The sequence below is a fragment of the Ramularia collo-cygni genome, assembly GCF_900074925.1.
Source record: "Ramularia collo-cygni strain URUG2 genome assembly, contig: RCC_scaffold24, whole genome shotgun sequence".
In the NCBI taxonomy this organism is placed as follows: Eukaryota; Fungi; Ascomycota; class Dothideomycetes; order Mycosphaerellales; family Mycosphaerellaceae; genus Ramularia; species Ramularia collo-cygni.
In genome coordinates this window covers 294,551-317,608 of record NW_019716278.1, presented here as the reverse complement: position 1 = coordinate 317,608, position 23,058 = coordinate 294,551, and the positions used below count along the sequence as shown (strand labels likewise).

At 52.2% G+C, this 23,058-nt stretch overlaps 9 protein-coding genes; 6 read left to right on the top strand and 3 right to left on the bottom strand.

The window, feature by feature from the left end:
• Positions 1 to 1,142: 1,142 nt before the first annotated feature.
• On the top strand, positions 1,143 to 3,129 carry RCC_10777 (related to alcohol oxidase; the record flags this gene model as incomplete). XM_023776004.1 has 4 exons in its annotated part: positions 1,143 to 1,203; positions 1,262 to 1,520; positions 1,571 to 2,004; positions 2,057 to 3,129. 4 exons carry the CDS (start codon positions 1,143 to 1,145, stop codon positions 3,127 to 3,129), a joined length of 1,827 nt encoding a protein of 608 aa, XP_023631772.1.
• A 402-nt stretch (positions 3,130 to 3,531) lies between these two features.
• Positions 3,532 to 4,275, top strand: RCC_10776 (uncharacterized protein; the record flags this gene model as incomplete). Its single annotated transcript, XM_023776003.1, has 1 exon — positions 3,532 to 4,275. The coding sequence occupies one exon, from the start codon at positions 3,532 to 3,534 to the stop codon at positions 4,273 to 4,275; it is 744 nt and encodes a 247-aa protein (XP_023631771.1).
• A 201-nt stretch (positions 4,276 to 4,476) lies between these two features.
• Positions 4,477 to 6,345, bottom strand: RCC_10775 (related to extracellular lipase; the record flags this gene model as incomplete). XM_023776002.1 has 2 exons in its annotated part: positions 4,477 to 5,577; positions 5,629 to 6,345. 2 exons carry the CDS (start codon positions 6,343 to 6,345, stop codon positions 4,477 to 4,479), a joined length of 1,818 nt encoding a protein of 605 aa, XP_023631770.1.
• A 763-nt stretch (positions 6,346 to 7,108) lies between these two features.
• Positions 7,109 to 9,086, top strand: RCC_10774 (related to allantoate permease; the record flags this gene model as incomplete). XM_023776001.1 has 8 exons in its annotated part: positions 7,109 to 7,352; positions 7,428 to 7,525; positions 7,581 to 7,801; positions 7,859 to 8,133; positions 8,193 to 8,548; positions 8,608 to 8,671; positions 8,726 to 8,800; positions 8,851 to 9,086. The coding sequence occupies 8 exons, from the start codon at positions 7,109 to 7,111 to the stop codon at positions 9,084 to 9,086; spliced, it is 1,569 nt and encodes a 522-aa protein (XP_023631769.1).
• Positions 9,087 to 9,458: 372 nt separating this feature from the next.
• Positions 9,459 to 10,277, top strand: RCC_10773 (uncharacterized protein; the record flags this gene model as incomplete). XM_023776000.1 has 3 exons in its annotated part: positions 9,459 to 9,612; positions 9,670 to 9,821; positions 9,879 to 10,277. 3 exons carry the CDS (start codon positions 9,459 to 9,461, stop codon positions 10,275 to 10,277), a joined length of 705 nt encoding a protein of 234 aa, XP_023631768.1.
• A 218-nt stretch (positions 10,278 to 10,495) lies between these two features.
• RCC_10772 (related to FAD1-flavin adenine dinucleotide (FAD) synthetase) lies at positions 10,496 to 11,391 on the bottom strand (the record flags this gene model as incomplete). XM_023775999.1 has 2 exons in its annotated part: positions 10,496 to 11,084; positions 11,150 to 11,391. The coding sequence occupies 2 exons, from the start codon at positions 11,389 to 11,391 to the stop codon at positions 10,496 to 10,498; spliced, it is 831 nt and encodes a 276-aa protein (XP_023631767.1).
• A 411-nt stretch (positions 11,392 to 11,802) lies between these two features.
• RCC_10771 (related to TAP42, component of the Tor signaling pathway) lies at positions 11,803 to 12,873 on the bottom strand (the record flags this gene model as incomplete). The annotated part of the gene is made up of 1 exon (XM_023775998.1): positions 11,803 to 12,873. The coding sequence occupies one exon, from the start codon at positions 12,871 to 12,873 to the stop codon at positions 11,803 to 11,805; it is 1,071 nt and encodes a 356-aa protein (XP_023631766.1).
• A 306-nt stretch (positions 12,874 to 13,179) lies between these two features.
• On the top strand, positions 13,180 to 17,869 carry RCC_10770 (related to Dicer-like protein 1; the record flags this gene model as incomplete). XM_023775997.1 has 2 exons in its annotated part: positions 13,180 to 13,937; positions 13,987 to 17,869. 2 exons carry the CDS (start codon positions 13,180 to 13,182, stop codon positions 17,867 to 17,869), a joined length of 4,641 nt encoding a protein of 1,546 aa, XP_023631765.1.
• A 1,404-nt stretch (positions 17,870 to 19,273) lies between these two features.
• RCC_10769 (uncharacterized protein) lies at positions 19,274 to 22,442 on the top strand (the record flags this gene model as incomplete). XM_023775996.1 has 3 exons in its annotated part: positions 19,274 to 19,284; positions 19,405 to 22,253; positions 22,315 to 22,442. The coding sequence occupies 3 exons, from the start codon at positions 19,274 to 19,276 to the stop codon at positions 22,440 to 22,442; spliced, it is 2,988 nt and encodes a 995-aa protein (XP_023631764.1).
• Between the last annotated feature and the right edge of the window lie 616 nt (positions 22,443 to 23,058).

The following is a 23,058-nucleotide window of genomic DNA, read 5'->3' as shown; positions in this document are numbered from 1 at the left end:
TATATATACGCTAAGCCTACGCTAAGTAGTTAGGTTATATTATACTCCCTTCTCTAAGGTTAGTTAATCTAGCTACCTCTATTAATCCTATTATTGCAAGGGCTCTTATACGGCCCTTATAGAGACTCTAGGTTCCCTTTACTTAGACGGTAAGGCTATATTAAGAAGGTAATGTTTAAAAGCTCTTTAGAACGGCTCTAATCCGGCTTTAATTTACGGCTAATTACGTCCCCTGTCACATGCAAGCTAATAGCTAGTTTATATAGTTTATTAACTAGTTACCGCACCTCCGCACTAACCTTATTACCGTCAAACCTCTAAGGGGATCCCAGCTCAGCATTGCATTTCACCAACTTCATCTCATCTCACTCCATCTCATCCCACCTCCCAATTTCTCCTCGTTAGGCTCCATCACCTTCCTTGTCTTCCCGAATCTGGCATCGATATCAAAATCCTGTCACATTCAGGACGGTTGGATCGGTGTTCTCCCGGCTCACGCGCAACGGCAAATGTTTACCGCAGTTGCCTCGAGCCAAGCTCCCACATCGTCCCCGCTTCATGATGGGGGAGAGGCTCAGACTCCGCCGGCCAATCGGATCCCGCCGGCCAAGCGGATGCCCTTGTCGCTATGAGCTTGAGCTCGAACAGTCCGATTCCGAACGTGGTCTGTTGGAGTCCCCACAAACTGCCCTAGGACTAGACTGTGGCGACACCTGGCACGCTGCCACCTGAATGGTAGGATATTCCACGGCTTCACAAGCGTTCCCGCGATCCAACATCACGGGGCGCAGCATATTGAAGAACACGCCAATTACGTTGAAATCCGGGTTACGTCCGGCACCAAAGATCATGGCTCGTCGAAGAATTACTAGATCTGGCCCTCTTAGATCTTCGCAGTCGCACTCTATCTTGCCCTGCAGCAAGGTTGCCCTGCATGGTGTCTGGAGTCTTCGCACGCCGCGTGAACGAAGGCGGGGTAACGCCATGGAAGGAGAGCTGGAGGCCATGTCCGTTGTACCTTGATGGAGTTGGGCAGCCTTGTCCAGGCAACGTGAGAGAGGYAGATATAAGCATTCGGGCCCCAGTCCTGGTCGTCGTCGGTCCCTCCACCTCACACTCACCCACATTCATACACTATCACCATGCCTATTCACGAGAAGTTGGCTGACGGCCTCGACGAGGTCGATGTTGTGATTGCAGGAGGTACGACTTTCGAAACAACGCCGTCCAATCTCCTCCCACTGACTCTCCTGTTCCGCAGGTGGCACCGCTGCCTGTATGGTCGCTGGACGACTTGCTGCTGCCGACCCAAACCTGTCCATTCTCCTCATTGAAGGTGGTGCCGACAACCACAATGTCGAGAACATTGTCAACCCAGTACTGTACCTTGAGCACTTGCTCCCAGACTCCAAGACCGCCATCTTCTACAAGGGCAACAAGTCCGAGGCATTGGCTGGCAGAGAGCCTATCGTTCCCTCTGGAGGCACTCTTGGTGGAGGATCTTCGATCAACTTCATGATGTACGTTATCGAAAGTATTGCTAAATGCAGCTTGCTCACAGTCCCAACAGGTACACCCGAGCACAGAAGGATGACTTCGACAACTGGAAGACCGAAGGCTGGAGCGCCGACGAGATCCTACCATACCTCAAGAGTTTGGAGACATACCACGGTCCAGGCAAGGACGACGCACATGGCAAAGACGGACCAATCCACATTTCTGACGGCGGCTTCCGGGGAACCGACGGCATGGAGGACTTCATCGCGGCAGCAGGCAAAGTTGGATACCAAGATACTCAGGATCTTCAACGCTTAGACGAGTGCAACAAGTTTGAGCGCTGGTTGCGATACGTCTCTCCTGACGGCAAGCGTCAAGACACTGCGCACACGTATCTTCACCCACGTCTTCAGGACGGAAAGCACCCAAACTTGCACGTTCTGGTCAAGTCCAAGGTTACTCGTGTGTTGTTTGATGACCAGAAGCGGGCGGTTGGCGTCGAATACAGTATGCACACTTCACCCACACTCACAATGATTGATGGCTGACAACCCTGTAGCTCCAAACCCAGACTACCAAGCAGAGATCGCCCTTTCGGCCCACCCTAAATTGACCGTCAAGGCACGGAAGCTGGTGGTCGTCGCTTGTGGTGCATGCGGAAGTCCTGGAGTCCTCGAGAGATCTGGCCTGGGAAGCGGCGAGGTCCTCAAGAAGGCCGGCGTGGAGCAGGTCGCTGAGATCCCTGGTGTTGGACACGACTACCAGGACCACCACCTGATCCTCTACCCATACCACACCTCACTCAAGCCAGAGGACACAATTGATGAATACCTTAGCGGTCGTGTCGACCGTGGCGAATTCATCGCTTCCAAGGCCGGCAAGAAATTGGGCTGGAACGCCATCGACATTTGCTCCAAAATTCGCCCAACTGACGAGCACATTGCTGCTCTAGGACCAGAGTTTCAGGCAGCTTGGGACAAGGATTTCAAGGATCATCCCAACAAGCCTATGATGCTTACTGGTGTCGTGAGCACATATTTGGGCGATCAATCGACCATTCCTCCCGGTCAGTACGTTTCCGTCGCAAACTACACCGCCTACCCATACTCTCGCGGACACATGCACATCACTGGACCCAACCTCTCCGACGACCTGGACTTTGACCTCGGATTCTTCACCGACGCCAATGACATTGACGTCAAGAAGCACATTTGGGCCTACAAGAACCAGCGTGAAATCATGCGTCGCACAGCAATGTACCGTGGTGAGCTTGCACTGGGTCACCCTAAATTCCCCGAGGGCTCGGACGCGGCTGTTGGTCCACGAGACTCGCCACTAGGTGCTGATGTTGCGARCATCAAGTACACCGCTGAGGATGACAAGGCTATTGAGCAATTCGTGCGTGAGAACATCAACACCACATGGCACTCGCTTGGAACCAACAAGATGGCTCCTCYCGAGCAAAATGGTGTCGTGGACAAGAACTTGAATGTTCATGGTGTCAAGGGATTGAAGGTCGTCGATCTTTCAATTGCTCCAGAGAACGTCGGTGCCAATACTAACAACACTGCACTGGTGATTGGAGAGAAGGGAGCGGACATTATTGCCAAGGAGCTTGGACTTGTGAAATAGGGTGTTGTATAGAGCTGGAGACGAATTTATGAGAGTAATATGATCAATGATCTTGCTTGGAACACCCTTTCCACGTCTTCTTCTCATGGTAAAGAGCTACACCCATGTCTCGACGTCGCTTGCACACTACCTATACATACCTACTCACACTCTAGTGTATTGTAGATAGCGAGTCAAACTGGCAACGCCTCATTCGTCACTCGCTTGGCTACGGAGTTTAGACTTTCACCCACCCGAGGGTTTGGTGCCATGGCAGAGCATCTGGAGAAGATCGACGACCGCAACACTTGTTCACTTTCACCTCCTTCATCGCATCTGGTCGGAATATCTCTAATCAAGAGAAGACTCATCAATACACACGTCGAATCGCTCTGCAAGAATTCCAATATCTTCAGCGCCACAATGGCAACGAAAGTCCCGGCACCCGCCTCTCGACTTCCGCTACTACCAGCCGCTCTCTTCCTTGTAGCAGCCATTGCATGGCCAATGCTGGAGACTTACACAATTCTTGGCTTTGACGGGTGTGAACAGTACAGTCTGAGCATTGAGAGTCTCTCCGATCTTGGGGTCAATTACCGCCAAGTTCATCCATTGAAACATTTCCCCGTCACCTCCTGGCTACACGACTATCAAAACTACAACTTCCAGCAAGCAGGCATTCTCTTCGGCCTCGCTCATCTCGCCTTGTTGTATATTACAAGACATGGAGTGACCAGCCGAACAGCTCCTCTGCGGACTATCAGAGTGCTTCTCACGGTCTTCTACGCTGCAGGAATGGTACTCATGGGCCGCATTCATGGAGGTCCTCGAGAACAACTTTGGGAGATTATCGGCTGGCACTGGACTGGACTCACTTTGGCAGCCGTTGCTGGTAATTTGAATTCTATTGTTGCCGCTGTGGTGCCCAACCAAATCGGCGGGTTCGATCGTGTTCCTAGCTATCGGGCTTTGAGTGCACTTCTTGGAGTATTCGGACTCTATAGCCTCTATCGCTTCCAAACTTTGGGAGAGTGGGATTTCGAGACTCATATCGGCCGCTGGCAGCGCGGAAGTGTCTATCCAGTTCTGCTGTGGGAGGCTGTCACCGCTGGGAACATCATCATCGCCCATCGATCCGGCGAGTTTGCGAAATCCAAGACTTTGTAAAGACGGCATTCTCTTCTGGGTCCGGGGTCTTGCCACAAAGCCGTTGGCAGCCCGGAACACGATGAAGCTATGTGTAAATAAAGTGGCTTACGAATGGACAGTCGTTCGGTACTCATCAATCGTGCAATTCTATACCTACTGTGTGCGGATCATAAAATCTTTTAGAAACGCACTGTTGGGCGGCGGGGATCTGCTCACCATCTAGTCCTCAGTCACCATCGAAACCTTCCACCAAAACGCACTCTCTTCCCGAGCCCATTGATCATCGCCAAATTGAGCTGCAATTCCTGGGTTGCTGCCGCCAGCGGGCTCATCGTTACCAGCTCCGAAGACCATGGTCCCTACGCCGTCTTGGTATTGATTCCAGGCTGGTCGCTCAATCGCCTTACGACCGATCAACTTGTTTGGATCTCCCTCTCTGGTCACAATGAAGGAAGTGATGTACGAGTTGAAGTATCTGGCAATCTCGTCGTTGGTAGGAGAGATGTTGCGGACCAGAGGGGACATTGTTTCGTACCAGATCTGGTCTCCATGGTTGGCACCACCGACAACAGTCTTGTTCACCGCCCAGTGGTATTGATAGACTGGCGCAGTACCCTCGTCGCTTACAAATTTGGCGGTCTGTCGCACAGGAGTCACATAGGCGTACTGTCCATACGCAGCTTCCACGCGTTTGAACTGTGCGCCAAGACCGAGGTCTGCGATATTGCGGTGGTCCTCGTACGGCGAACTTTCGATCTTGGCTGGATCTGGGTAGAGCGCTTCGAGCTCCTTCAGATCACTCTTACTGAGCTGGGGTAGAAGCGTGGCAAAGAACTTGCTGAATTCGTCGCTCGTTTTCATCGCTTTGGGGACGTAGAACGTGCCTTCGTTATGGTTGTGGYCAGTGATTATGGGCACCTTGTGCCAGTCGCCAGACTTCCATGCTTCCATTGGGCGGCGCGAGATGATGTCGTTGTCGAGCACAGGTTGCCAAGCCCAGCGGACGGAGGGGTTGTACTCATCGAAGACGGTTGTCTGGGCGGCTGTCACGACACTTGAGGGTGCCTGACGCAGGCAGGGTAGAATCTCATCCTGTGGCTTGCTCTCACATCCGACCTCGGATAGGAACTGCTGGAACTGAGCCTCATGCAGTTTGGAGTTCGCCGGRTGTACAGCACGTGCGGAGGCTCCGCCAGACTCGATGATGGCCTTGTGAAACAGTGTCCGCTTCTCGTTCACATTCATGATGTGATGACCGATGGAGTGGGCGCCAGCCGACAACCCTGCAATCGTGACATGGTTCGGATCTCCACCGAAAGCCTAAAATAAATTAGCATGGTCAGACGTAAGACGACACTCTGTTCATCCCACCTCGATGTTCTGTTGGACCCATTCCAGCAACAATACCTGATCATGCAGACCAAGGTTGAGAAGGCCTTCCTTTTCAGTGAGCGCACTGTTCAAGAATCCCAAAGCTCCAATTCGATAATTGAACGAAACTGCCAAGAAGGGTTCTTCCGACCAGGCGAGCATTGATGCTGTGTCGTGCATGGCCGCGAAACCACGATTGAATGCTCCGCCGTGGATGTAGACGAAGACTGGCAGCTTCGCTGTGGAGAAGCTCCCTCGCCATCTGAAGATATTCAACGTCAAGCAATCCTCATCCGATTCCAGCCACGGCGTTCCAGGAATCCGAAGCAATTGCTTTCCAGGGCATCTCAGAGAGTACTCGGTGGCCTGGTATGTCTCATTGCTTGCCTTGACTGGTACCGGACGAGCGAATCTGAGCTCTCCAACGGGTGGCTGTGCGTATGGAATTCCCAAAAATGCCTCAATTGGAACAGGGTGGTTTTCATTCTCGAGTAGTGTGCCGACATATATGCCTTGTGAGGTCTCGGCTTTCGGAGCAGTCTCGATCGACCATCCTTCAAGCGAAAAGAAGGATTGAACAGTTTGTCTCGCAGATGGAACTAGATTATATAACGACAGGAATGCCAGGAGCGGAACGATCAAGATGGCAGATTTCACAGTTGGCTTCGATGGTCGTTTGCGAGGCCGAAGCGGCGTTGGTATCCTCGATTTCTCCATCTTGGCTATCTTTGTTGGTGAATGTCGGCGAGCAAAAGACGAAGAAGTCGAATTTTTGCTGAGACCAAACGTGCCATGCGTTAGTTGCAGGGGTGTATGCCGCTCATAACACAATGTTACGCCATTGGGTCTCCACTTTCTCTTTTGGGGCTTGGCCCGTCGTTATCGTTTTCGGCTTCTTCATACTGCAGGCGCTTCCACCACGACGACGACGCCGGCCAGAGCCGCCAGTGATCTAGATTCTGCGTAGACGCGGGCGGCATAGCCAAGGCAGGAATGCGTCTTTAATAATCCCGCCTCGAGCCTGCCCTGCAACCTGCAAGTGCTGTGTGCTTTGAGAGTGTGAGAGAACGGGAAGAACCTTGTACGCAAAGGCCAAGACCGAGACCCTTCTCTGTTCGGTTGCACACGCCCCAACCTTCAACCTCACCCGCCGACAGACTCGGCTCGATACTTCCCAACAATGCTCCCGTCCATCTGCCTAAACTCAGTGCCATTTGGCGGCATGTCCAACTCAGGCAGTCCGCATTGTTGTCTACCACGCAGTACAAGATGCGATTTATTATTGATAGCAGCGACAAGGTAGGAAGATAGGGCGTGGAGGAAACGGCTCTTTTGAGATAGGCGAATCGGCGAAACAATGCACAACTCGTCGGGGCAAAATGTGGAGAGGCCCATGATAATAGTGAGCGAAACACCAGATCTATCGTCTGGTCAATGATCTCTTGTCAATGCTGCAAGGCTATTGACTCGGTGCTAATTTATGGCTTCTCCACTGGCCGCTGGCAACGACAAGAAGCTCGATGAAAAGATTCCCATTGAGAGGACGTCTACGGAGCCCGACTTGAAGAATGGCGAAATTAAGGAGCTAGATCAGGCCGAAATCTTTTTGAGAGAGAATAACATTACGCATCAGGATCTCTCCACATTGCTTGAAGACGAGGAGGCAGTGAAGAAGTTGGTGCGGCGTGTTGATTGGACATTGATGCCATTGCTATGTGGAACTTGTAAGTAACACGGAAGGCAAATGTACAGCTCTGATAGCTGTAATAGAAAGGGTAGACACTGACGAATCCTCCCAGTCCTGTTGCAATACGTTGACAAGCAGTCTCTTTCATACGCGGCGGTCTTTGATCTGTTTGAGTCTACAAACATTGGCTCTGGGGAGTATGGATGGCTTGTCCGTTATTTGCACCTGTTCTTTCAATATCTGAAGCCTTTTCTGACAGTCCTAGGTGTCCATCTTCTACTTCGGGTATCTAATCTTCGAGTGGCCGGCGTCCTACATCGCTCAAAAGTTCCCAACTGGCAAAGTCGTCTCAATATGCATCATAACATGGGGATCGGTCTTGATGTTGACAGCAGCTTGCCACAACTTCACTGGGCTAGCGATTTGTCGGTTTCTGCTGGGTTGCTTTGAGTCTGTCATAACCCCGACGTTCATGATGATTGTTGGGTAAGTGACGAAATCTCGTTGTGTATCAACCTCGTTTGCAGACTGACCTCGGTGTAGACAATGGTATCAACGTAACGAGCAATCTTCCCGCGCAGGAGCCTTTTACTGTTTCAATGGTGTCGGAGCTTCAGTGGGTGGGATCTTGTTCTTCGGAGTGGGTCAATCGACAGGCTTTGCTGTGTGGCGTACAATCTTCCTTCTTGCCGGAGGCCTCACCGTCTGCTGGGGCATTCTGCTACTGTTCCTCCTCCCTGATTCCATCATGACGGCGAAGCGGTTCACATCTCAGCAAAAGGCCACTCTTATTGCTCGCAGTCAACAGAACCAAACAGGTGAATCGCCCGTGAGCAAGATTTGATTGCAAAAGCTGACCAAATGCTCTCACCCGCAGGCGTCTTCAACCCAAACATCAAGTTGGCTCAAGTTAAAGAAGCACTGCTCGACCCGCAGATCTGGCTCTTGTTCCTATTTGTACTCCTGAACGAGACCGTGAATGGTGGACTCGCCAACTTCTCCAAGCTTATCATCAAGGGTATCGCGAATGGTAACTCTCTCCTGACAACTGCTTATGGCATTCCAACTGGAGCCTGGCAGGTGATGTGGGTGTTTAGTGGACCATGGCTTGCGTCTAGGTTCAAGAACATCCGCACTTATGTTATGGCGGCCTATGTTCTTCCAACGATTCTTGCGACGGCCCTACTCTGGCAGGTCCCACATACTGCTGAGCATAACAAAGGTCTCTTGGTGGTAAGTCAACGAAGAGGCTTGATGACTATAAGTAGAACACTTACTCATTTCATATCTAGTGTAATTACATTGCTGGCAGCTACGTGGCGTCTCTTGTCATTGCCTTGCAGCTACCTGCGAATAGTATGTCGATCTTACGCCTCTCGTAGCCGTTGACTGGACTGACCATATCCTTAGATGTTGGAGGGTATACCAAGCGAGTCACCTCTACCGCTTTTGTCTTCCTGGCTTACTGCGCGGGCAATATCATCGGTAGGTGGCCATGATCAGATCCACCTACTTGTATCCTAATGTTGTCGCAGGACCTCATGCCTTCATCGCTTCAGAAGCGCCAACGTACAAGACTGGTTGCATTGTTACAATGGCATGTGCCTCTGGTCAAGTTGTTCTTTCATTCGTGTTACGAGCTGTGTTAATCCGGAGAAACAAGAGGCGAGACGCTCTCTATGGGCCGGCACCCGAAGCAGGAGATGTGGCGATGGAGGTTATGGAAGACAGGACAGATCTTGAGAACCCGAACTTTCGATATTCATATTAGATGAACTAGAGCTCAAAAGCAGCGTTGGAACAATTGAAAGATCGATGCCCGCAAATAGTTACCAAAGACTCATCTTACCGTATTCTAATGTTCGACGTTGTTGGCGACCACGCGCCATGAACAAGGAAGTGGGTATTCAAGCCTACGACCAGACCAAGTATTCGCCGTCAGCACACCGTCTATCGAGAAGGATCCTGTTTCGGCCACTTGATTTGCAGGTAGCAAATGCTGGGATGCTTGGAAAATCGCTTGTGCAGGTTTGTTCATTTTCGCAGTTCGCTTCTTCTTTCGCCCTAGAAGTAACTATCCCTTTCCAACTCCGAAATTGCTCAACATTCGCACGACAATCAACCAACATCTCCATCCTTCAAAATGATCCGCTCTGTCGTGAAGTTCACAGACGACGCAGCCGGTCTAGAAAAGACGCTCCGTCTTATTCAAGGCTTTTGTACCATTGCCGTCGGCTTGGCCGTATCACCAGCAGACGCGGATTTGTGGGCCAAGACGCGTGGACAATTTGCACTTGGTAAGTCTTCTGGAAGAGCATGTCTATGATAGCGAGAAGCTGATCTCAGTTGGACAGGAAGGAGATACTTCAGGCTTTTGAAATGGTATCCCTGTTTTGTGAAAGCAAGTAATGCGGTGAGCGCCGAACGGTTGTCCATAAGCACGATCTTAGACACAATCAAATGGACATTTCTGAGCTTGTACTTTTTCCTGGAAATGTTTACCATTGTAAGTGTTATTTGCATGATAGATGTTTGATGACCGTGATATACTAAGACTATTCAGACCAACGCAATGGGGATCACCAAATTCGATTGGGGTCCAAAAGTGCAACACGAAGCGAACAAATGTTGGGTCTATTCGCTCATAGCCTCGATTCTGCTCTCAATGGTTGAGTTGTTGTGGGACAATGTCAGAACTGCCGACGCAAGCTCTGTTGGCAAGGATGAGAAGAAGTCGAGAACTGAGACTAGTTCACAAGAAAAGCAGCCTTCAACTGCTAGATCCAAGCTCTACATACAGCTCATGATCGATTCCTGCGACATTCTCATTCCAGGATCAGCTGTTGGTTGGAGTCCGTCTGCTTTGGCAGTTCCTCTTGTTGTGGGTGTTGCTAGTACCATATCCACAACACTGGCTGGAAGCCAGATATGGCAACGCGTTCAGCGAGAACCTCGGCAGTGATGAGAGTTGCGTGGTAGATTTTATAGAGATAGACGGTGTAGATGCAGCAGAATGGAAGGCTGCAAATGCGAATCGATACGAGTATGTTAGGCCCGCTATCGCTCGCTGCCCAGACACTGTGAACGATCAGCACACAGCAATGCCCAATGGATCGTTGCGTTGGAATGTGGCCGTGTGAACGAATCGTTCTTTAGCATATGTACCCGCCTGCTGGCTCATCATCGATCTCTTCCCAATCTCTCTTCGTCATCTTCTACCAATTCCCATGCAGCCCTGAACACGCCCTCTTTACCCTCTACCTGGAGTACCGGATTGGGGTGTGTATCGTCCGTCCCGCCTAAACTTGTATAGCCCTGATCGTAAAGCTCGCAATATTCCACGCCAACTTCCCGTAAAAAGCCCCATATATCCGCATAATGCCAGTCAATGACGGGGTGTATCCGGACAAAAGCCGGCCATCCGTGATCCGTAGGATCAAAGTGTGTGAGTTTCGCTCCATGTGGATCTGTACGCCGTGTTCCAACGAAAATGGCCTTTATATGTGGGTGCTCTTGGAGATAAGATGCGAAGGCCTCTCGCATGGGTTGGTTGTACTGGGTGAGAGAGAGGTGGTATTCCGCCGCTGTGCGCTCTACAAACGTCGTCACAGCAGGAAACGGATTAGGAGTGACAATATACACGCTTTCGAGGGTAGGAGGTAGGGCATTCTGCGTCGTGGTAGCGTCCGTGTGCAAGGCGGCGAGGTAGAGGATCAATAGAACGAGACAATCCTTGCCACCGTTGTAGGAGAACGACAAGGCATCGAGGCTGGGATTGAGAGCCATCAGATACGTGCTCCATGGGACAACGACTCCTTCCTMTTCTCCACTCACCTGTATCGCTGCAGCGCCTCCCCAATCACTGCCAGGCTCTCCCGGGTCTGTCGTTGCGCCTGCTCCACGCGCTTTGTACGCGGTGGTCGTGCAAGGAATGCATACACGCGCTCGTGCACGCGCGCACACTGTTCGGCCAGCGACTTGGTACTTCCTACATTGAGCTTGACCGCCGTCGGGTGTGGATATGGGTCGTGTTGGCTGACTGACGTCTGTGCCGCCGCACTATCTCCGGCGGGCATCACCTTCTTCGCATGTAGGGTTGCTGTTCGATGCGTGGCTCGGCGGATTGGATGGAAGATTTCGGAGCGATTAATATGTACAGCAGCTGCGCGGCATCGAGCCGATTGAAGACAGAATCCTAGGCGTGGAGACGGTGGCATGGACGCATGGAAAGGTGTTGTCTGTTGGATCATATTCCCCGCAGAGAGCGGCGATTCCGGCCCCGGCTGGTGGGGTTGATACTTTTGAGTGAACTGCGCCCAATACCACGGCATCCCGGTTGATGAGATGAGGCCGTTGTCAGCAAGCATCAAAGTTTGAAGGTACCTTGACGGAGGAAGACGGACGCGAGCGAGCAGGTTTTCTGAAGCCTGATTCGACACACTGTCACGTTCAATGATCTAGTCTCTATTGTCCTCGAAGATATTGTTTCACCCTCGGTTGATAGTATTTCCACTCCCCTTCGGATTTGCCTCCACGAATTCATCCCATTCGCGGGCCTTCATAGTTGCAGCATCTGCCGCTTCCAAGTCGTCCTCATCAACCACAGGGGTAACCTGACTCTGGGCTCCACCTCCCTCAATCATGCCTCCGCGTTTCCTCTCCTCCTCGAGATATTCATCGATGCTCATGGTCGGTAAGCTGTGATCAGGCCTGAATACACCTTCACGGAATTCCGTTCGCTTGCCGGTCAAAGTAAATGGGCGAAGGGGCTTGCCAGACTTGTCAAGCAGAGGACCCTTCATACCTGCTGACATGTGGGAAAGAGGGGCATCCAGACGTTCGCTATATCTATCACTTCTACCATTCCTCTCACGACCGTCTTCTATCCTCGGTTGTGCAGATGGCGACTGTGCAGGAGGCGCCATAGATAGTATATGTAGCTCCTGGGCAATGGACTCCAAGGCGGCGAAGGTCTGGTGGGTCGCGAAAGCAATGTTTGTCACCTGCAGCTCGCGGTAGGCATCATCGTCATTTTGTACTGCCAGAGGATTCTGGCGAAGATAGTCTAGCTTCTGCCGCAATGCTTTCTCTTCCTTGAAACGCTTAATCTTCGTATCTCGTCTTGAGGCGGGATCTGTGGTGGACGCGGCGGAGAACGTGGTGGGAGAGTCGAGGTATTGTTCGAGCAGCTGTGCGTCGGCTTTCGCGAGCATGTCGTAATTGTCGAGCTGCTTGAGAAAGTTCTCATAGCTGCGCTGAGCGCGGGATATGTTCTCTTTTCGCTCATCGCGCGAGTTCAACCGGAGTATGAGCTCGGCGATGCGGTAGTTGAGAAGCAGGTACTGAAGGTCGACCGAGCTTATATCCTCAAGCGTCTCGTTCGGACTGAAAAGTGCTACCTGGTCCGCGATCTTGACACATTCTTCATACAGCTTGATTGCGGATACGAGATTGTCTTGGAAGGCGGATGAATTGCTGTCGAAGCTGGATTCGATAATGTTGCGTCTTGCCTCGGCATCCTCGTAGGCGGCACGAAGACTTCGTTGTTCCTCTGCCATGTTGATGGTGCATAACCATCAACGCTTGCAGGTGCGCTTGTGTTGCACGCATATGAAAGCGTGCGCTGCAGGGATCTGCAGGGTCCACGAAAAAGCGGGGCCTTACCTACCTACCTAGCTTCATCTTTACCTCAGGCAAATGTTGCTGCCGTTCAAACACAACAACTTCATCTCAAGCTCATCGCCGCGAGGATAAGTATTCGCACGCTATCGACGCATGTCGTCGAAGCCTGCCTTTGCCTCTCAACTAGCCACACCATCTGCTTGTATCACCCTGCCTTTGACTAATCACAACAGCTCGCCGTCATGGGTGGTCCCCAGGCAGACACGCGTCAAGCTATTGGAGCGACCTCACCTGCGACATCGTCACTCGCCATGGATGACGAATTTCACTACGGCTCGGGCACTGAAGATGACATAGTACCGTCCGGCGCACCTGTCAACTCCAAGGAGAAAAGACGTCTTCAAAAGTCCATCTTTGAAGCCTTCGTCTCATCTCCAGCAGCTGTGGCGACTGCGTTCAGATCGCGCTCCAAGAACGGCACCATCAAAGAAACAGAAGACGATGAGCAGACTGTTCATGCGCTTGTAGCTCAGTCGCAAGGGGTTCAGATCGTCAAAAACCCTCGCGAGTATCAAATTGAGTTGTTTGAACGTGCTAAGAAGGAGAACACAATTGCTGTTCTCGACACCGGCTCAGGCAAAACTCTCATTGCGGTGCTGCTCCTTCGATGGACCATCGACAATGAGATCGAGGGCCGGGCAGCAGGCAAGCCACCGCGGATCTCTTTCTTCCTTGTTGCCTCTGTCAACCTTGTCTATCAACAGTACTCTGTGTTGGACGTCAACCTCGATCACAAAATCGCCCGTCTGAGTGGAGCTGACAACAAAAGTAGCAACAACAAGCAAGAATGGCAAACACTGTGTTCAGAAAACAAGGTCATTGTTTGTACGGCTGAAATCCTCTTCCAAAACCTCTCCCGTGGCTACATCAGCATGAAGCAGATCAACTTACTCGTCTTCGATGAGGCACACCACACAAAGAAGAACCACTCATACGCCAGGTCTGCATTGTTCGCCGCCAAAATAATGATCATTGCTAATAGGATACAGAATCGTCAAGGACTTCTATATTGCTGACTCAGACCACGCTTCAAGGCCGCGCATATTTGGCATGACAGCAAGCCCTATCGATGCCAAGAGCGATGTGGTGCAGGCCGCGTCGGACCTTGAGAATCTCCTCCATTGTAACATTGCCACAACCTCTGACATGAGCTTAGCCGAGGCCATCAAGAAACCGACTGAGAACGTTCGCACGTACAAAGCCCTTTCCCAAACGGGCTTCGAGACTGCGCTACTCCAAAAGTTGAAGGCACGCTACGGTGACTTGGAGATATTGGCCACCATATTCGCCAGTGCGATCGACATTGCGCGCCATCTCGGCCGTTGGTGTGCTGACCGTCATCTGCAGATCTCCCTGTCTCCGGAGAAGCTCAAGAAGCTGGAGCGCAAAGTCGAAAACAGCTTCTATGATCGCACGCTGCTACAAGACCCCGAGGAGCGCCAAAAAGCCCTGGACAGCTTACTCCAAAAACTCAATGAGGCTGCCCAGTTCACCCAGAAGGAGGGCGCTGTTGCCACTGCAAAGGTTGACCTGGATTCTGACCTCAGCACCAAGGTCCACAGTCTTTTCTCTTACTTGGCCTGCCAATTCGAGCGCGAGGCCGATCAACGCTGCATCGTCTTTGTCAGTGAGAGGGTTACAGCCCGATTACTACACGATTTGGCTGAACGGCGGCAAACGCAATTCATGCATAGCGGATATCTCGTCGGTCAAGGCGGGATGAACATCTTTGAAGATAACTTCTCGATTCGCCAGCAGGTTATTACTCTGCTCAAATTCAGGAAGGGCATCATCAATTGCCTGTTCGCAACTTCAGTTGCAGAAGAGGGCCTCGATGTTCCAGACTGTAACCTTGTTATTCGTTTCGATCTGTATTCGAYGATGATACAGTATGTGCAGTCGCGCGGCCGGGCTCGAAAGTCCAATTCAACCTTCATTCACATGTTGGAAAGCGGCAACACAGTTCAGGAGGGCCTGATCAAGGAAGCGAGATATGCGGAGAGAGCCATGAAACACTTCTGCGACTCTCTTCCCGAGAATCGAAAACTGCAGGGCAACCAAGACGCTCTGGAGGTGTTGATGGAGAAGGAGAAGAACATCCGCACTTACACGGAGAAGTCAACAGGAGCCAAGCTAACATATGGCAATGCCATGAACACACTGGCGACTTTTGTCTCAGCAATCCCAACCGCTAGCGATGAGCCCATGCACCCGACCTATGTTGTAATCGGATCTGGTCAGAAGTTTGTTGCTGAAGTCATCCTTCCCGGCGATGCCCCAATTCGCTCCGCACAAGGCCGCCCAGAATCGAAGAAGAGGCTTGCCAAGAGCTCTGCGGCTTTTGACGCTTGTATTGAATTGCGGAAGAAGCAGTATCTGGACGGCAACTTCAATCCAGTCTATCAAAAAAAGCTTCCTGCAATGCGGAACGCCCTTCTTGCTGCAGGCATGCACAAGAGCACGGGATACGACATGCAGGTCAAGCCGAAGATCTGGGCGGAGCAGAGAGGAACACTGCCACTTGAGCTCTGGATCACACTCGTTGATTTCCCACAGGGCCTTGGACGACCTCACCAGAGCTTCGCGTTCATGACAAGGAAGGCAATGCCCCAGCTGCCGTCGTTTCCTGTCTTTCTTGAGAATGGCAATAGTACTCCCGTGCTATCTGCTACGCTCAACACACCTTTGACGCTGACGGATGCACTGCTTAAGCAGATCACCACCTTCACAATGACGATGTTTCGCGATGTATTCGGCAAGACGTACGAAGAGGATGCTAGTAACCTTTCGTACTGGATAGCTCCAGCGACCGTATCTCTCGATGCGAGCAACGAGCGGTCTCACTATGCCTCGGGTCCCCAGCAAGCCATCGACTGGGACCTACTCGAGACGGTTTTCACCGAGGGTGAGAGGCATTGGACACCCGACATGCAAGAATCATATCTAGTGAACCGATTTGTGACCGATCCGTGGGCTCCTCGCAGATTTTACACCAAACGCATCGACCACTCGCGCAACATGTCGGATCCTGTGCCCCTTGAGGTCACGCCGCCTAATAGAAAATGGACAGGCTCTATTATTGAGTACAGCTTCATGGCTTGGAGAAAGACGAAACTCAGCAAAGTGTTCACCGAAGGACAACCAGTCATTGAGGCTGAGATCGCTTCTCTACGCCGCAACATGCTCGCCGCTCCTGAGCAGAACGAAGTTAGTGGGGGCACCAAAGCATACATCTGCCTCGAGCCATTGAGGATCTCGGCCCTGACGCCTGCAATCGCTGCATCGTTGTTCTACTGGCCGGCGATCATTCATCGACTGGAGTCATATCTCATTAGTATCGAGGGTTGTACTTCGGTCGGTGTCGCCTGCGCGCCAGAYTACGCGCTCGCAGCGTTCACAAAGGACTCCGATAACCAGGGCGAGCATGGGAGCCAGGAGCGTGTCAATTTCCAACGCGGCATGGGCGATAATTATGAGCGCCTTGAGTTCATCGGCGACACCTTCCTCAAGACTGCCACGACCATTTCCACGTTCATTATGAACCCTGATGAGAACGAGTTTGAGTTCCACGTCCGACGCATGCAGATGCTCTGCAACAAGAACCTCTATAAGAATGCGTTGGAGTTTAAACTCTACGAGTACATTCGCAGCCTGGCCTTCAGCAGACGCACATGGTACCCGGAAGGCATGAAGCTCTTGAAGGGTACTGGCGTTGTCTATGGCCAAGAGAAGGTCWTGTTTCACGCTGACACGAAACACGTCCTTGGACAAAAGACGATTGCTGAWGTCTGCGAGGCTCTCATTGGAGCCGCCTTCCTCACCCATGACAGACCAGATGAGCCATGGCAGCCGAATCACTGGGAGGCCGCAATCCAGGCAGTCACCAAATTCGTGGCGAGTCCGGATCACGTAATGCTCAAGATGGACGATTACAGGAAGACTTATGAAAAGCCGGCCTACCAGATTGGTCAAGTCACGGCAGTGCAACTTGATCTTGCCGAGAGGGTCCAGTGTGAGCACGATTACGCGTTCAAGTACCCACGCTTGCTCTTCTCCGCCTTTTCCCACCCCTCCAATGCATACATGCAGCAGCAGGTTCCCAACTATCAACGACTGGAGTTTTTAGGCGACGCGCTCCTGGACCAGGCGAGCATTGCTTACCTCTTCTATAAGTATCCCGACGCCGATCCGCAATGGCTCACAGAGCACAAGATGGCAATGGTTTCCAACAAATTCCTCGGCGCGTTGTGCGTCAACCTCGGGTTCTATAAGCACCTCCGCCACCAGCACGCCAAGCTCGGTAAGCAAATCAAGGACTACGTCGAAGACCTGCTCGAAGCCAAAGCCACGTCCGGGGGCAGCAGAGACTACTGGACTACGGTCCCCGATCCTCCAAAGTGCCTACCTGACATTGTGGAGGCCTTCATCGGGGCGATGTTCATCGACTCGGACTTCGACTACGGCCAAGTCCAGCGTTTCTTCCAGCAGCACGTACGCTGGTTCTTCGAAGATATGAGCATCTACGACACATTCGCCAATAATCACCCGTGCACGCACTTGCATCAGCGTCTGCAGACTGGTTTCGGGTGCATGGACTACAGACTCATGGCAAAGGAGTTGCCAGGTGTAGACGGATTGGAGAATAGGGATGTCGTGGCAGTTGTGATGATTCACGATAGAATTGTCGCTAGCGCGGGTGGAAAGGGCGGCAGGTATTCGAAGTTGAGAGTGGCTAAGAGGGCTCTGGAGATGCTGGATGGGTTGGCGCCATTCGAGTTCCGGAGCAAGTTCTCGTGTGACTGTAGGATGGATGCTGAGGGAGAGGACGCAACCGGTGCCAGCAAGGTGAATGCTGATGGCGGTGAGTGGTGAGTAAAGGTCGGTGGCAGAAACTCTGGGCGTCACAGCTCCTCTCCTACAGAGAACGATGGCTTGAAATGCCAGCCCCACTGGGAGGCAATGTTCTTTCGGGATATCACAAGTTGCGGAAGATTAGAGCCAAAAGCAACAGTGTGCGATATTCTTCACGATGCAATGTTTGTGACATTCAGACACCCAGTGACAATCATGCGTAAGGGTTTTTGACAAGCAGTCACCATCTCATAAATTTCATAAGCTTGCAAAGTAAAGGTGTCGTTGGAACTGTTTAGTTCAACCATTACGCTCGGAAGGACGGCATAGAGCTGTCGAAATGCAGTGTCACATGCATGGCCCAAAGGAAAATAATGAGGCTGCATCGGGACCGCCTCGCGCTGATGTAGTCTCAAGCCCATCTGTGCGACAGACCGAATCCAGCTCCATCGTCCCAAGACAGCCCCATCAAAAGCGCATTCGGTAAGGGTGGGTTGAGCGCCCGGCTACGAAAACGATCAGACATGCATGGATGGATAGGATGCAAGCTATCGGGTCATGTTGCGTTATGGAGCTGCAGAATGAGATGGGCAGCAACTGAGCCCAAAGAGAACATTTGCAAACCTGCCATCGTCTTGACTGGCCTCTGGAGTGGAGATAAGTGTGCATGATGATGTGCCTGGGGGAGATGGCAGAAATTCCGCCTGTGCCGCGAGCCAGTGTAGGGCCATGCGGTACAGTCACTGCCGTGTAGGAAAAGCACAGTACAGTTGGTAGGTTTTCCGACTCTTTGGCGCGTTCGCCTCGGGTCGCTTCCCCTGCTTCTCGGCGTGCTCGCGTCGGACTCCCTGTGCATGCGGCGGGACAGCTTCAGCCTCAATCCCCTTATCTCGCACGAGGAGCACCAATGGCGGCGTTCCGCTCGCCAACGTCTCCAACTGTGCCCTTCGGCACCCTGGCTCCTCGCAGCGGCTTCGACGTCAACTGCTGGAAAGTTAGCGAGGCGCGGCCGGCAGTCTGCACGCATGCATGCGCGAGAGTCTCCGCCAGGGCATCGCATGCAGATGACTTTGGTAGGTCGCTCGCCTTTGCACGAGAAAGCTCTTTCGTCTTCAACAAGATCCATTCTGCCTTCCACCTTACGCCTGTGTCCTTGACTTTCTCCCAGCCCTCACTCTGCTCTGAGATGTGATTTCCCTCTAGCCCCTCCACTTCCTAGGACGACTTCATCATCCGGCTCCGGAGCTCCACCGCATCGCGCATTTCAAGACTAGGATCAACCTGACCTCCACGACACCGCTACTTGGAAAAACACCAGGACCACGGCACTAATACCTGTATGGTTACTGGCAATTGCAACAACACACTGCTCCGCTCCRGCGACCCTGGTCTGCCAGCGCGGCCGACCGTGGACGGCCCGCTAAGATGGGTTCGAGGTCAGTCAATTTCCCACTAGACCCCGCGTCTTCTACTCTCGCTGCTATGCCGCGACGTAGACGAGGCTACAGTCTTGTAAAAACGCTCGCGCAGCTTGCTGACAGCTCGGCGCTGGACAGTTCACTCAAGGATGCGACAAAATCGCTGCAAGTTCACTTTTCCGGGCCGAAGACGCCGCTATTCTTACCCGTTGAGAGCCGGCGCATGCTACAGGCCTTCATCGACAGCCATGCGGGTAAAATCGAACACGACGAGGCTGTGCGCGCCAGCCACGAGCTGAGAAATTTCTGGCAAAAGCACGTTGCAGGTCGCGAGCAGAAACTGGGCGCATTTGTCGGAGTATTGAGAGAACTCCAGCCGGCAATAGATGGAGAGGATGAAGCTCTGGCATGGTATCGTGATGTCGCGAGAGTCGTCATAACGAGCACTTCTTTCAAGAAGAATGCTGTAGAGGATGCACAGGACTTTATCGTGCAGCTCATGGTTCATGATGAGGAAGAGCAGAGCGAAAAGCAGGGCTCTTCGGATTGGATTTGCCGCGACTTACTCAGGATTTACCTCGAGCGTACGAGAGCTGTGGGCGAGGAGGACAGGTTTGTCGCCGAGGACAACATGCAGGTGGTTCAGCAGGTGGAACACTGTCTGTGCCAATATGGCAGGAAGATGGCCAGGCAGCTCTTCCACCTCCTCGATGACCTGGTCGTGCGTGCTGATACTCGCCTCCAAGGATTGACACTACTCAGCTCATTCCTGCGCAATCAGACACCGCATCTTTACACAGTCGTTCACACTCCTTTGGTCGACAGCTTGCTGAAGTGCTTGATGAACGACACTTCCACCACCATTCTCTCCGTCGCGCTCACCTCGCTGATCATGCTGCTGCCTCACATTCCAGGCTCCCTTACGCCACGACTGCCACGACTGTTCCTCATTTACAGCCGACTACTCTGCTGGGAGCGTTTCTCGGCCTTGAGCTCACTCTCCGAGAAGAACCTGGTTACGGACGATCGCTACCCGGCTAACGATGAAAGAGACAACGGCGATGTTGGACTCGATTTAAGCTGGGAAAAGGCCCGTCCACAAGATGCAGTGGTAGAAGCTACAACGCCACAGTTGATGACCTACTATACCTACCTTTACGGACTATACCCACTCAACTTCATGGACTACATCCGCAAGCCGAGAAGATATCTGAAAATCGCCAACTTCCCCTCAGCAGACGATTTCGATTTGGACCGCGCGGTCATTCGCAGCCGAAGCGACCAATTTCGCCAAGCACACTTGCTGCATCCTAATTTTCTCAACATGACCATCGATGATGAGAAGAATGATCCCAAGTGGCCCAAAATGGATCCAGCCGACGTTGTCGCCGACTGCCACAGTCTGTGTGTCAATGCACATCCCCCAATAGTGAGCCCTGGTCCACCGCCGACCGGAAGACTTCCTCCATTGCCACCTACACCTTTCAATCACAATGGCACGTTGTCGCCGACCAACAGTCATGCGAGCTTGCGATCCGGCACTCGCAGCAGCTGGCGCGAAGGCAGTTCTGTACGCGTCTCGAGCACCACGTTTGATCCTGAGAGTCCCATCCTTGCACCGGAAGATGGCAGCGAGCACATCCGTTCACGGAGCAAAAGTAGCAGGGAAAGGTCGATATCCGACCTTCGCGCCGAGTTTCCAATGCCGGGTGCCCATGCAGGGTCGCGCAAGTCCGCCAAGGAGGTCGCGGACCAGCCACAGACCAATGTCGCATACTTACAACGCGAGGTGACACTCCTGCGGAATGATCTCAATTTTGAGCGCTGGCACAAATCGCAATACTCACAGCACATTGCACAGCTGATGCGGAAAGCTGTCAAAGATGCGACGGCCGAGGCTGAGACCCTAAATCTCATCAACGCCAACCGAGCGCTGAAACAACAGCTGGAGCAAGTACGCAGTGCTCGAGAAGCCACGATAAAGGATGCCAATCTGACGCGGAAGCAAGCGAACAATCTGGAGCACAATTTAACTGAACGATTCCAGAAGATGAAAAGAGAGCAAGAAGTGTGGGCGGCCGACATGGAGGAGCTGCGCAGGCTTCGTGTCGAGATGAAGCACTATCGTGATCTCCTCTCTGCCTCCGAAGCTCGCGAGCTCAATAAGTCGCATCAACTGGAGATGATGCAGCGCGATATTGATTCCATGGACGACCTGCAGAATCAGCTCAAGGAAGCGCGGCACAAGATTCGCGAATTTGAATATCGTGAGTTCGAAATGCTTCAGACCCAGCGAGAGGCGAAGTTCCTTTCGAACGAGAATGCGACCTTGCAGGCGAAGCTACAACGCTTCGACGATGACCGTGATCTTTCTAGCCAGTGTGACAACGATAAGTCATCGGCGCGGGACAGTCTGATGCCTTATCAACGCTCTCTCGCCGCCTCATCGAATTCCGTGGAGAGCTCACCTGCTGTGCTCGCAATGTCTCAAGCATTGGCTGATGCTCAGGGAAAACTCGCGACCTTGAAGAAGATTCATTCACGCCTTATGGAGAAGAATGCTGATCTGGAACTGGAGATGGCGAGTCTTCAGGGTCAATCTCTCGCAAGTCGTGCCAACAGCCTTATTTCGGCTGGTGACGTTGGGAGTATGATGAGCGGCGCATTGCCGGGCAGACCAGGCATTCTGGAAAGTATCTACTCTGTCGCTGGCGAGCACGAGAATGAGTACAGAAACGCTAGTGATCCGACTTCACAACGATATCAAGACCCTGCACCACCGATATCCAGTGTCAAAAGCGATCCGTCGATGAAAAGCTCAAGTCGAAAGCCGATGAATGGATCCAGCATGCGTTCCAATGCGAACATGGTCTTTAACAAGACGAAGCCGCTCCATCCAGACGAGAGAAGTCTGACTGGGGGGAGTGAAAGTAGCTCGATGAGGGGAAAGATCAAACCCGATAGTGAAKTGAGGGTATTTGGTAGAGGTGGGTTTGCATTACTCTACTGTGCTTCTACTCTCGCGACATTCACTGACATTCTTGCTAGGTGGTGCGCAAAACGTCAAGCTCAAGCCAGTCACAGAAAAAGACAAGGGAGCTGTGAAAGAAAAGGACAAGTCAGAGTCTAAGAAGGGTTTGTCTTCGCGTCTCAAGGGCCTGGGATTCCCGGGATGAGGCTGTGGGCCCTCGAAAAGCTTTTTGGTGGATAGAATTCCTGCTTCATCAATTACATTGTAATTCATGTGGATCGTCTTGATTGGTCATACGAAGGAGCTCGGTTCTGTTTGAGCGCTAGCGCCACTCACCCAACTGAGGTGGTTCTCCCTTCGTCTTCTGTCCTCTGCACTACGAACGAGCGACCCAGTACTAGGAACAACTCTAGCATGCTAAATTTCAACCACCGTGAGAGAGACTCCCTTGTTCGCATTGAGAAGCTCACATTGCACTCTCCGAAATCTTGGTGAGCTTTCGATCAAAAATCAGCTCCTTCATACTTTGTCACAATTCATCTTAAGACTTCTTTGAAGAGATCTCTACACTCTACGGGCTAATTCGAGGATAAAAACCTGCCCTCTAAAGAACTCTCCTCTCCTAGGTCGCAAAAAGCAATCACCCAGCTGTTGTCGGCGGGACGATGAAATCGGCAGTAGAGCTCCTGCTGGCCCATCGAGGCGTACCCGAACGAAGGATTCACTCCGACAGACAACCTCGACCGTCCGCTGCGGAGTCTTGCGACAAACTACGGGGCTCCGTAGTGCTCGGTGAATATTTGGGAGGTGACGTCGATTAG